A 13,139-nucleotide genomic window follows, 5' to 3' on the forward strand; every position below is an offset into this window, starting at 1 on the left:
ACACATCAGCATACTGCACAAATTACATAAAAGAGCAGGGACTCCTGTCAAATTTAAAGAAGTCCTTGCTGCTGTACTGTACAGCAAGCAAGCTATTTGTGTGTGTGTACATATCTATTTCTTATCCTGGACGGTCACCTTTAAATAAGCAGGTTATGCTGGGACTTGCAGTTTCTCAACACAGCTGCTGACTAAAACTTTCAGTGGATGTGAGGCGGCCTAATCCCTTGCTTTCTGCTCTCTTACAGCTTATAACCATTGATGCACTGGAAAGTTCTGAGGTTTTAATATTTGTCATCTTTTACAATCCCCGCTCCCTCCTCCCTATTACCCCCATGTCCCTTCTTAACCTCTTCACCCTGAGGCCCCGGACTTGTGTAGCTTCATCATCACTGTCTGTGGATGGTGTGTTTGTCTTAGTCCTGTGATGTTTGTAGTGTGTTGTCTGAACTTGTGACATACTGTCAGTATTGTATGCCGCCCCTCCCCATATTATCTGGTGAAATGTAGAGGAATGAGCTCAAATTAAACTGCTGAAACAGAATTTATCCAGAATAATGCACTGCAGAAGATGTTTAGATGAACAATAGTGTTCAAATGTTATCAGATGACAAGGGTACAAAGCAAAGGCATCTGTCACTGGGGTGAATCCCCATACCAGGGCTCTTAAAAGTCGGCTTGTTGGAGGTTGCCTTTTGGGTACATTGCCAGTCTAAAGGGCTACAGTTGCCCATGTAATGCCTGTTAGAGTTGCCCCTTTGTGCTTCTAACTAGTCTTCAAGTTGCCAATGCACCTGCACATGAACACAGCTTTGTGGTTGGTTAGTGACCTTGGCACTGCTTGCAACCCACTCTTCCCTACTCGGTTGGATTTGCAACAGACCCCAGCATGTCAACCATCTTTTTTTAAATTGTTCACTTTCTTCTGCATATGTGAACCAACAGAAAGTAGGATCTCAGATAAGCGACCCTTAGACCCTCTGATTCATCCATTGTAAAAAAGTCTCTTCACTGGAGCATGACTATACAATGCACAAAGTCTGAGGCGCCCATTGAGACCCGTGCATGGCCTTGATTTTTAATGAGTGATGTAGAGTCGTAGTTCTTATAGGTGACTCTTGGGTATGATGTATGATGTCTTGGATATGGGTATATTTCTTAAGGAAAAACTCCTAAAGGGAATGTATCGCCAAGATTTTATTCATGAGTTAGAACATTATACTGATACATCTGTTTTTTCTATTTGATATTTTGATATAATTTTATAGAATTATGAAGGCAGCCATCTTGCCTGAGGTTCGTTCTTTCTATGTGAGTGAATTGTAGGCATCTGTGACCATTACCTATTGTGATCCTCTTAGATATGGATTATATGTCCTATTTTCATGGTAATTAACTGCGTGATGATATCTCTACAGAACAACAAGTGATGGCCTATTATTGGGCTAAGATTACAGGATTTTATTTATTTTTTTGTAAATTAAATAACCTGGACAGTTAAATCTAACAAGATTTTTTCAGAGTTTCATGCAAGTCCCCTGCTTGGTACGCAGATATTTCTCATACTCTATTTCAAGTGGCTGGGCCAGAGATGGACTGTTGGCCAGTAGTACACACACAGGACTTCATTTCCCTTACTTCTCTGGCTAGTCACATTACATTCTCCTCTCTGCTTTGCCATGACAAGTTGCATTCAGCTAGGGGATTATTTACACCATACACAACTATAGATGGCATGTGGCATTTTTTACAAGCTACTTACAGGCTGAGATCTCGAATGATCCTCCCTTAGGGTGGGTTCACACTACGGAATTCTCGCGGAATTCCGTCGGCTGTCCACGCGCATGGCCGTGCGCCTTTCCACCGGCTCCATAGACACCATTCTATGGGTCGGCGTATTCCGCTATCCGCCGAAAGAAGTGACATGTCACTACTTTCGTCGGATAGCGGAATACGCCGGCCCATAGAATGATGTCTATGGAGCTGGCGGAAAGGCGCATGGCCATGGGCGCGGACAGCCGTTGGAATTCCGCAGAGTTTATCCGCGAGAATTCTGTAGTGTGAACCCACCCTTATAAAGTAGCAGCTGGAGTAGTTGCATGATGGGATTCACGTTCAAGTGACAACCACAGATATCCTTCGTTCTATAGTCATCAGTTGTCACCCATTCACCCTCTGTGCAGCCTTCAATGGATCATCATGTTGAACGAATTTCAGAAAAATGTCCATGTTCAGCCACTTGACTGAACCCGAATGCTCGGCATTAAACTCTGCTGTATCCATGTTTTCCAGGACTTCCTAGTATGGCGTCAGTTTTTCTACAGTTCGCTCAACACTAAATCCTGTTTATTGCTATTCAGACTCCTAGCCCCCTGGCTGCAGTGGTCTGGCTCTGTGACTCTCCCACTAGCAGCTTATGCCCAGGGTCTCTAAGACCACTCAAAACATATGCCGGAAGGACGCCTGAAAATAATTTAGCAGTAACATGACAAAGAAATGAGATGGGTCTTCTATCAGTGAGCTGCAGCATGCTGGATCTCTGTTGGCAGCACAGCATGATCCAGCCCTGATCTGGACAGTTGAGCCCTGTCTGGCAGTCTGAATGCTATGGATACATTATTTGACAACTTTACGACCAAAAAAACACTGCAGATGTAACCTTCTATAGCAACCAGTTGTTTTAGATTACCCCGTGTTGGCAGGCTGCATGGCTAAACTCATTTGAGATTTCCTCATCCAAAAACTTTCAAGAAACCCTTTAGTGTGAGTGAGTTCAGACACTTAACCTTCATGTTGTGTTGCAGTTGTCAAAACTATGGGGAAGATTTACGAATTCTGGATTTTCATACGCCAGTCTAAACAAGGGGTGATTGATGTATTTATAGGGTGCACACCTTAGATTTAGGGCATCTTTGCCTGTCCTTTTTTTTTTTTTTTTTTTTTCCCAGCCGCCCCCCCCCCCATCCCCTTTTTTTTTCTTTTTCTTCTTTGGGAAACATTAAGTAGGGGAAACAACAAGTAGGGGAAACAACAACATGCATACACAATTTCACCCACCTATAGACTCCACACTAGTCCCTAAACATGCTGCAAATTTGAAAAACAAGCATGGTATTGTCAAAATGGCAAGTGTGATTCCAGCCTGGCTATAGATATTATATATATAATTTATTACAATTTATCCTGCAATTGCTTAAAAATCTGTGTTCTCATATTTCCTGTATCTGTTCTGATCGAAAATGATGTCCCCATATAAGCAGTTTAATTTCAGATAATGGAACAAACTCGTTAACCTCTTCCATTTCCATTCCTTCAAATGTGTGAAAAACTTCCTAACGCTCCTCTTCCTCCTCCTCCTCCCTCTCCTCTTTTTTCCCTGTCTACATCACTGACCTAAAAACCTGGTTAATATCTCAGAATCATTTGCTAAATATGTCAACTTTGGAAATTCAGAGAGCAATCCCAGTCCAATCTGTGTGGCTTTTTTTGTACGTAGGAGGCAGTATTGTAATAGCTACATACTTGCACAGCAATATTATCGTAGTAATAGTCTGTTACATATGGAGGTATGGTAGCTGTGTTCTTGTACCTAAGAGGCAATAATATAGAAGTTCTATTCATATACATTGGGGGTAGCATTGTAGTTACATTGTTGTGCATAGGAGGCAGTATTATAGTTGTATGTAAGCAGCTGTATTATAGTAGTTAATTCCTAGATGGTGAGCGGTATTATGGTGGCAGTATTAGAGGTTTTCTTGTACAGTACATAGGGGGCATAATCGTAGGGATTATCAGCAGTGACTGGAATTGCCCTTTTAACTGTATCCTGTATATCCTCTGCACTCACTTTTAGAGCTTGATTTATTTTTTTAGAAGAGAACCTGGGGTGTCCTCCTCCTCTATCATGGAGTCTCCAGTTCTGACCATATGGTATTGGGGTGGATAGGGTTAGCAGCAGCCTCGATTAGCACATGCGGACCTGTCATTCTGTGTGGCGTGCGTGATCCAGCCCGGCTCAGATGTGTAGATCACACGTTGTAACCCCTTGTCTGTTTTTAGATGTGCATCAGGGGAGGTTTGAGTGTCAGGGCAGGTGTGAATAAATATAGGACGGAACTTCAGGCCATTTAGAGGGACAGAGGGAGGTGTTTACCACTCTGCTTTCACAGAAGATTAAACTTTATGGGAAGTTCCAGCAATTTCCTTTTTTTTTTTTAAAAATGAAGTCAGAATATCCTCTAAGGCTTTTTACCATAGTTTTCTCATCTTGAGAAACCGGATGCAGAGATTTTAATGTGGGTTCCCATCCGCCCCTCTTTAGTTAATGGAGCTTAACTTGAGTTCATGTTCGCCCACGGCAAAGGGCACTTGACTTTGGGTTGTAAATGGTAACACATTAGCTGGGGATCTGTGTTTATAATAGTGATACATTCAGGAAAATTCAGTAACTCATAGCACCCCCCTTCCCTCTGCGCAGTATAAATTTGTGGTGAAAGTTTACACTGAGGTCTAGACACGTGTTTGTTGCTTCACTGCACTTTTATGCCTCATACTAGTTCCTAGTAAATATTGCTTCACCTTCCATTGTATAGAATAAGGGTACGGGGGTCACACAAAGGAATGTCTGCATGGGATGTGCTCCATAGATATATGTGGGGGAAGCTTCTTTGCAATTTTAGTCACTGGCAGAAAAATCTGAGACCCCCACATTCATTCTTAACTTTTTACTAGGTATTGGTGACCATGGCATTGTTGGTTAATAGTTCGGATTTTTTTTTTTTTTTTTTTAAGTGGCCTGTATGTATGCTAGGAGCCATCAATCCTGTCTTTCCTATTTCTGTATTGCTGCGGTTTCATAACTGAAAGGCCACCTTCAAAATAAATCTCCTCTGTCAGGTCAGAGTTTTGTCATGTACTATACTCCAGTCACACCCAGAACTGCATTCAGCTTTCTAACACTTCAACCCAAAAGACTGCATTGTTGTCTGAACTTGCAATTGTCAATCCTGCTTTGGATTGTGACTGTGTATAAAACATCATGCAAACCTTTAAATGAGCTACATAAAATAAATTCCTGAGAGGTTTAAAAAGTGAAATGTTTAACAGCAGCAATGACTCTTGCTACGGTCTTTCTGTGCTATCATGGCCGTGCCCACTAGAGGCAGCGCTCTGGGCTTCTTGCTGCTTTTGATGTTTTGCCAGACACAAACCTATTACATAACTCTGCTTTTCCTGGAATTAGCGGCACCACTGTGACCTTAAGAGCTAATTACCAATAAATACATAGCTATTTACAGAGGGCAGGGGGGCTTTCCTAGGATACCAGGCGAGTGCCTCCATCGTCTGTGATCAGCAATGAACTGGTGTGTCAACCAGTCTGGTTAGCCTTGCCATTTAGGATTCTAGGAAAGCTGTGTCACTGTTTCCTGCTGATGTAATACAATAGATGTAAGTCACATCGCTTTGCTTATTAAAGTTCTGCACCTGCAATTTATATACTATCAATATCCTGCTGATGGGAGTTGTAGTTGGCCCCTTGCCAGGAGGGAGACGTGCAGAGTCTAGCAGCCTTGTTCCGGTGGGTGAAGCCTTGCTTGGCACTGATGCTGTTTCTACCCACGAATGATCCCTCGGAGGTCCAGATGTTCCTTTCCCACCCTCTTCTGTGAAGGGACTTTCCTGCTGATTCACAGATTTGGTGTGGGTGGGAGGTTAACCCTTTCCCTTCTGCGACCTCCGTCACAGTGGAGCATATTTTAACACAACTGTCAATTTTGATGAATATAGAAGCAGGAAATGATGAGTTAAAATAGTTGTCTTCTGCCATGTGTCCTATTAGTATTGATGGCTGAGGCTAGAATGCCCGTTAGATTTGCTGAGTGTTGGCATTTCTGCCAATTGGCAACATTTTGTCCACCTCTCCCCTGCTTTAATCCATGTAGTGTGACTTCCTATTCCTCTAATTGTGGCTATATACCCTCCTGTCCTAGGGATAGGGGAAATGAGGAAGATTATAACAAAGAAGTTTTTTTTTTTTTTTTTTTTTTTTTGTGGGGGGTCCTTCTTACATGGCGAGACCTCTGTATATATTTTCCTTTCTCAGGGATCACCTTTTTTGTGGCATCACTGCTGACCTTACTGTCTCATCTGATTCCTTTTGATTCCTTACAAGATTTGCAGTAAAATCCTGCATCCTCCAAATCCTGTCTCCAGGCCCCCTCCTTACCCCTTAGTGGGGCTTTCCAAAATTCTTTTCTTGTCAGAGCTGCTTGTCTGAACCTACAGCCTCCAATGTAGAGTTCCTGATGTTAGGCCATATCTTATCATGGCTTATTTAAAGATTTACACTGTTCTGAAATTCTGCAGCCTAAAAGGAACAGTAATGGAGGCTGACGGCTGCTCCCGCTAATACCACTAGTACAGGAGTCCTGTTACAGTGCATCCCTAGGAACCAGTCTTTTCCATGAATTTGTCAGGCTGTGCATTCTTAGCAATAAGTTTAGACACCTGAATGGAGGGGTAGGGGCAAGAAGAGTTGGAAGGACTAGAAAACAAACTTTTACACCATGGGTCTCCAAACTGCGGCCCTCCAGCTGTTGCAAAACTACATTTCCCATCATGCCTGGACGGCCAAATCCAAAGTTTTAGCTGTCCAGGCATGATGGGAGTTGTAGTTTCGCAGCAGCTGGAGAGCCGCAGTTTGGAGACCCATGTTTTACACTGTAAATGTTAAAAGCATTGTCAAAACAAAGGAGCCCCATCTTTATAGCCAAATGGGGTAATGTGGTGGTCATTGAGTGGAACAGTCCAGCTCCTGCTCTGGTAGATTGATAGGATACGTCATACTTACACCTTGAGTGCTCGGGGGAGTCAGGTTCACGCTGAGTGCACTGGATTACAGGTGAATTTCCTATCTTGAGCGTCTGATCTCAGGTCACCTCCATTTCCACATCTCCCATCATCTTGGGGGCATTACTGAAGGGTTTTCCAGTTCTCTTACACTTGTACATCTGATCTCTGCACAGTCACAGGACTCTGTCCCAGTCCAGCCTCTGAGGCATCTGCAAGATATCAAGCGGGTATGTACGGCCATGGACCTGTAGGTCATCAGTTTGGTGGTCATCATTTTGTCTGTTTTTTGTTGGTCTCTTGTTGTGGTGTGTTAAAGGGTTTCTTAGTACATTCATGGAGATTCGAGCCTATTTGACCATCTGTCTATGGGTATGTCTTGGTTAGCGCACCCTTTATGTTGGTCTCTTGAACTTTTTGTTGATTGTTTGGCAAATACTCGAGTCATAGCCAGGACCGCTGAAGCCAGTTAGCCTACAGCTTTATCTGCCGTCTCTCATGCAGTGGTTGCTGTCTGTTCCAACAGGGTGAAGCTCTACGAGTGATTTTGGTAAACCGCTACTATGGCAACATCAGGCATGGAGGAAGACGGGAGAGCCTCACAAGTTATGGTAATGGTCCTGGAGGTGGTGGAAAATCTGGCAGTGGAGGTAAATTGTTTAATCTAGGTAAAGGAATAGTTTTGGTTTCTTTTTACAGGATAATTTAATTCTCTTTTAACTGCACTTGTCCTGTAGCCTCCGCAGGAACCGTGAGCCTTAGCCGAGGAGAGATGAGTCTGGCGGACGTTCAGTGTCACCTGGATAAAGAGGGGGCATCGGACCTAGTGATTGACCTAATCATGAATGCTACCAGTGATCGGGTCTTTCATGAGAGCATCCTCTTAGCCATTGCACTGCTTGAAGGAGGCAACACCACTATTCAGGTTAGCTGGTACCTTGTTTGATATCTACATAATATCCTACTTTACAGAACAATTTATACTCAGTTCACATCCAGAGCCGCACATTTTGCTGGTGTCCTGCTAGTACTGTCTGACTCCGTACTTCACCTGTGCAGAACATGCTCTGCTGCCCCCTGCTGGTTCAGTACATCAACAATCTTCAGTGGTGTATATGTATAGGAAGCCAGTAGAGCATGCAGCTCTGGATGTGAGCAGAGGAAGAGCTAGTATATATAAACACAAGTACAAGTTTGTATTCTGGTCAAAAGTGTTGATTAGTCAGGATCGAAGTGTTCAGAATGCCCAATTTACCCCCCCCCCCCCCCCTCCCTACACACACACACACACACACACACACACACACACACCACTGATCTCTAGTTTGTCATGAGAAGCGCATGGCTGAGCTCTATGGAGCTTATCTGGTACAGGGAGAGAAGTGCATAGCTGTGCACCTCTCTGAGCTATATATAGATTGTGTGGGGTGTGAGTATTCTGACCCTGACAGTTGAAAACTTTTGATGTTTCGTCAAAATGCCAAGGTGTGTTCTGGGGAAACCTCTTATCCTACAACGTAGATGCCATCTAGCAAGTTCAGTACTTCCTTTATCCTTTTTTTTTTTTTTTTTTTTTTTTTAATATTTTCTCCTCTTACTTTAGTGCCCCCTTCAGCATGTGTTTTGATGTTGTGACATCTCATTAGTGAAATAAAAAAAAGATTGGGGTTCGGCAATGTTATGTGAACCCGAACACTCGGCGTTTCATTCCCTGTGGCTGCAGAAGTTGGATGCTGCCCTAGGGCTGTTAGGAAAACATGGATACAGCCATAGGCTTTATCCATGTCTAGTTAGGGCGGCATCCTACTTCTGCAGCCGCTGGGAATCAAATGCTGAGTGTCCGAGTTCAGATAACATTATCGAACCCAAACATTTTGACAGATTCACAACACTACTCCTGATCTTTGTATTATCTCATATAGTAAACAACCCTGCACCAAGTAGACAGGAAAGCTTGCGCCCTTACCTGCTCTGGTTGCAGCTATGTCAACTAGTGTGATCTTGTATGATGTGCACCATAGTGGGGTGTTGCAATCCTGGAAGTAAATTGTATCACTAAAACTTTTGACCAAACTTAGTGTTTTCCTTTAAGCGCCCCAAGTTATGCTGTGAACCCTCTGGCTTCAGTGTAACAACTGAGACTAACAAGTCTTTATTAATTCTTTATAGCCCCCTTTGCCCTCTCGTGGCTGTGCGGGTCCCACAGAGGGGAGCGGGGCTGGCTAGGTGTGTGTGTGCACGCTCGGCAGGCAGCAGCAGGAGGTTACATAAGGTCTATTTATATCTGCTGGCTGCAGGCAGGAGATTTAATGAGCTGCTGGCCTCATTCTCCCCCTGTGTCAGGCTGTGCTGCGTGCGTCAGAGCGCTGCAGTCGGGAACAGAGGCAGTTTCCATGGCTACTGTTATCCCCCTGGAGATCCTGGCAGCTTTGGATATTCTGTTCCTGTTTAGAGAGGTGTCTGGTATATTCCCTTCACCCTCTATACAGCTCTTCTCTTCACTATTTTTATCTACTTTCCCATCCCAATAACTTCTTCGCACCCCCCCCCCCCCCCCAGTAAAGGGGGTTTCTGGTAAATCAAGCTTGATGTAGGAAGAAAAGTTCAGAAGCTTTCTACTCTAGCTTGTAATATCCCTTTTGCTGTCTGTGGAAGGGAATGTTTTCTGTAAGGGCCCCTGATACTTTATAACAAACCATCCTGACAGTCTGGAGTCTAGACTAAAGTATTGGTACGGAGGCCCCGGCAGGCATTTCTGGTTCCTGTAAAACAAAGCACAGCATGCTGCACAATACGATTCCTCACCCCCCCCCCCCCCCCCCCTTACTATAATGCTGGACACCATGATGAAAACCTGACAGACTGCATTAATGTCAGTGAAGGTGTCCAGCCTGTAAAGCATCTGCTGGTGCCAATATGCTTTAGTGCCCAGTGGATTGGGTAGCCCTGGATGCAATGGTTAACTCTCAGCTGTGATGTGCCCATAAGTGACTGGTTACATTCTTAATAACTTCTAGACTACAAGCAGAAATCTAACATATAGAGTTTTAGTTTTCCACAATTTTCAAAAACCCCAATGAGGATCAGTCCGGTTACCACACTTTCCGTCCACTTCTGCTTGATGACGTTTATGACCGATAGATGTAAATTCAGTGTGATCAGGGGCGCAACTACCACTGTAGCATTCATAGCGGCTGCTACTGGGCTGGCTGCATCAGGGGGCCCTGTTGCCTGCTTCTGCAATACACTGGGCCCCCTGAGCGGTCATTTACAGCACCAGGTGGCCAAGCGGGCCTCCCAGGTTCTGCAAATGTCCCTTTAACTGCAAGCACCCCTGACAAGTGCTTATGACTAGACTTAAATGGTGAAAGGGGGGGGGGGGCACATCAAAAGTTTGCCCCAGCTATTTTTAGTTATGCCCCTGAGTGTGAACTAATGTCCCAACTTAACAGTCCATAGAGGCCTCCACCAGGTGGGAAACAAGTCGTTTTCTCGAGTGTCTCAATCCCTCCCCACCTCTATTGACAAGACTCTCCCACCTGCAACTGGCTTTTTTTTTTTTTTTTTTTTTTTGTAGGGGTCCCTTAGCTAGCCTGTGATTAGTGGGGCTGTGTGGATGAGCGAGAAGAAATAGGATAGAAGAAATACCTGCAACAGTTACAGGACAAATCATGACGTGACATTAAGAGTTAAGCCATTGACCTTCAGCTGTGCATAGTACAGTACATACATGATAAATACAGGGACATCTAGTGGGGAAAAACACACAATACAATCTCCTTTTATCCTCTTTTGTGTGAACCTGAGAGAGTCACTTTACCCAGGTGTATAAAACTTAGTGGCACACCTGTGCTGGGTCACTACACTGGTCCTGGCAAATTACTTACTGTCCTGTTAATGCAATTCAGAGGTGCCAGAGCCTTGCAGGCAGAATTATGGAAAACCACCATGCAGGTGCAACAGTGGCAGCATGGTTCCTAAGTGGTGGTGTTACATCGTTGTAGTGATCCATGGCGATCAGAGCTGCACAGCTCTTCTCACTCTGGAGGACCACTAGTATAATCTACCAATGTCTGCCATCAGGATCTAGTAATACAGACTCAGAAGGCTGAACATTGGAGGCAGGTGATAAGCATTCTTCCATATAAAATACACGTGACCTAAATCTTTTGCAACCAAGGCTGTCTGAGCATGATGGGAATTGTAGTTTTGCTACAGCTGGAGGGTCGAAGGTTGCCTATCCCTGGTTTAGAAGATCATTCTTAACTTTTTTGTCATGTAACTTTTTTTTTTTTTGGGTGTTTCTGCAGTCTGTTTCATGTTGGTCTCTCATTTTGCAGCATTCATTCTTCTGCCGGCTGACAGAGGACAAGAAATCAGAGAAATTCTTCAAAGTTTTCTTTGATCGAATGAAAGTTGCTCAACAGGAAATTAAAGCCACAGTGACTGTAAATACCAGCGACCTTGGGAGCAAGAAGAGGGATGAAGAACAGTCAGAGAGGGAGACCCCGCATCGGAAGTCAGGTGGGAATGTTCACTGGGATTTTAAATGGACACTGTCAATGGGGAAAAAAAATAATAATAATTTTTACGGAGACTTATCAAAGTTTTGATTGGTCTTGGTCAGAGTTGTCTGACTGCGACTATTCAGGTGAACGAGCCGGGAGAAGTATACGCATAGTGCGTTGACTCCTGGTTCTGTCTGCCAACAATCTGCCCCTTTGGTATTTGGTTATTATCTTAGGATAGATATGTTTATCCCAGGCAGGTTTAAATTCAGTTATTGTAGATCTATCAATCAAATCTGCATTGTTCCAAGCAGCTACAACTCTTTCGGTTCGGTAAAGTAATATTTTCTTGTGTTTCTGATCTTTGCCTCAGATTGTTTCCCCTTGTTCTCGTGTTCATTTTTTTTAACATTAAAAACACTTCACTCTTATACCTTATTTAGTCCTTAACAAGATATTCAAAGGTTTTTGATCATATCACCCTTTCCATTCTTTTCCCCAGACTATATAGATTTTGTTTCTTAAGTCTTTCCTGATATGTTTTATGTCTGACACCCTCCACTGATTTTGTAGCCTATCTTTGGACCTATTCATTTTATTTTATTTTTTTTAAAATCAATGTCCTTTTTGTAGGTGAGGTCTAAAGAACTGGACACAGTATTCCAGATGTGGTCTCAGCAGAGCTGTATACAGCAGGATCACAATCTTCCTCTTCCTACTGGTTATACCTCTAGCTACACAGCCTGGTTTTGAGGTGCACACCTCTAGCTACACAGCACTGGTTTTGAGGTGCACATTTATTCCCAGCCTCTGCATTAGGGAAAAAGCAGAGGGACCAACAGTGGTTCTCTTTTGTTTTAAGGCTGCACGTCGTGTCACTGCCAATCATGGGAAAGGAGAGAGGGCCTGTGAAAAGACAAGGAGTGATGTGCTGCACAAAGTGAAGTTGTCCTATTGGAAGAGTTGAGCTCTGCACTCAAGAAGGCTCTCTGCCAGCTCCTGTCTGCTCAGAGACAGGAAGGGCATAAAGCAACAATCATTCCCATCATAGTGTGCCAGAAACTCCAACTGTTCTATTTTGTCTACCCAAAAACAAACCACCACCCCCAAAAAAGAAAAAAAATACTATTCTGTGGCTATGCTGCAGGGTGCCAAGCTTTACTTGGTTACAGACTGAACTGTGACTTTAAACTTACCCCACCCTATAACCAGGTGCAATATTCCCTAGTAGTAACCCTGCTTTTTGGAAAAAATGGATGCCCAGACCAAGAGTTCATCCCAGGGACAGTGGGAAATATGGTTGAATGCTTTGTGTGTGTGGATAGAAAATATATCCATTGCATACTATCCTTTATTTGTCTCCCTAGAGAGTCCCTACACCACCTTATATTCTCCTACTCCATTCCCCCATCGTGCCATGCCACCTGACAACTGATTCTATCATTCATACAGAGTCTGCAATGTTCTGTTCTCCTGCCAACCTATGTCCTTCGTTATAGTATGCCAAATCAAAAAAAAATATGAGCATATTTTTCCATTAAAATCATTCAATTGTATTTATGGGGTTAAAAAATACAATATTTCATATAAGATGAAAGAGATGTGCACATTAAAATACACCAGTAAAACAATAATCATGGCAACATTGGGAAGCAATCACATAGTATTTAATATTGCAAACTCATGGACCTAAATAATAACCAATTCATTGCCCAGAAACTGTTTGAATTACCCCTCCACCCAAAACCAATTCCCAAAGGTCAGTTCCAAGATATATGCACC

The 13,139-nt window shown here is 43.4% G+C and overlaps 1 protein-coding gene across 1 annotated transcript in view; it reads left to right on the top strand.

Moving 5' to 3' along the window:
- Positions 1-13,139, top strand: part of ITPR1 (inositol 1,4,5-trisphosphate receptor type 1) — a 104,933-nt gene that overhangs the window by 71,288 nt on the left and 20,506 nt on the right. The window contains exons 39-41 of the mRNA XM_069966637.1: positions 7,376-7,499; positions 7,587-7,774; positions 11,190-11,373. Of these exons, the coding sequence (XP_069822738.1) occupies positions 7,376-7,499; positions 7,587-7,774; positions 11,190-11,373 (496 nt within the window). The remainder of the gene's footprint in view (positions 1-7,375; positions 7,500-7,586; positions 7,775-11,189; positions 11,374-13,139) is intronic.

Source organism: Dendropsophus ebraccatus, chromosome 4, assembly GCF_027789765.1.
Source record: "Dendropsophus ebraccatus isolate aDenEbr1 chromosome 4, aDenEbr1.pat, whole genome shotgun sequence".
Taxonomy (NCBI): domain Eukaryota; kingdom Metazoa; phylum Chordata; class Amphibia; order Anura; family Hylidae; genus Dendropsophus; species Dendropsophus ebraccatus.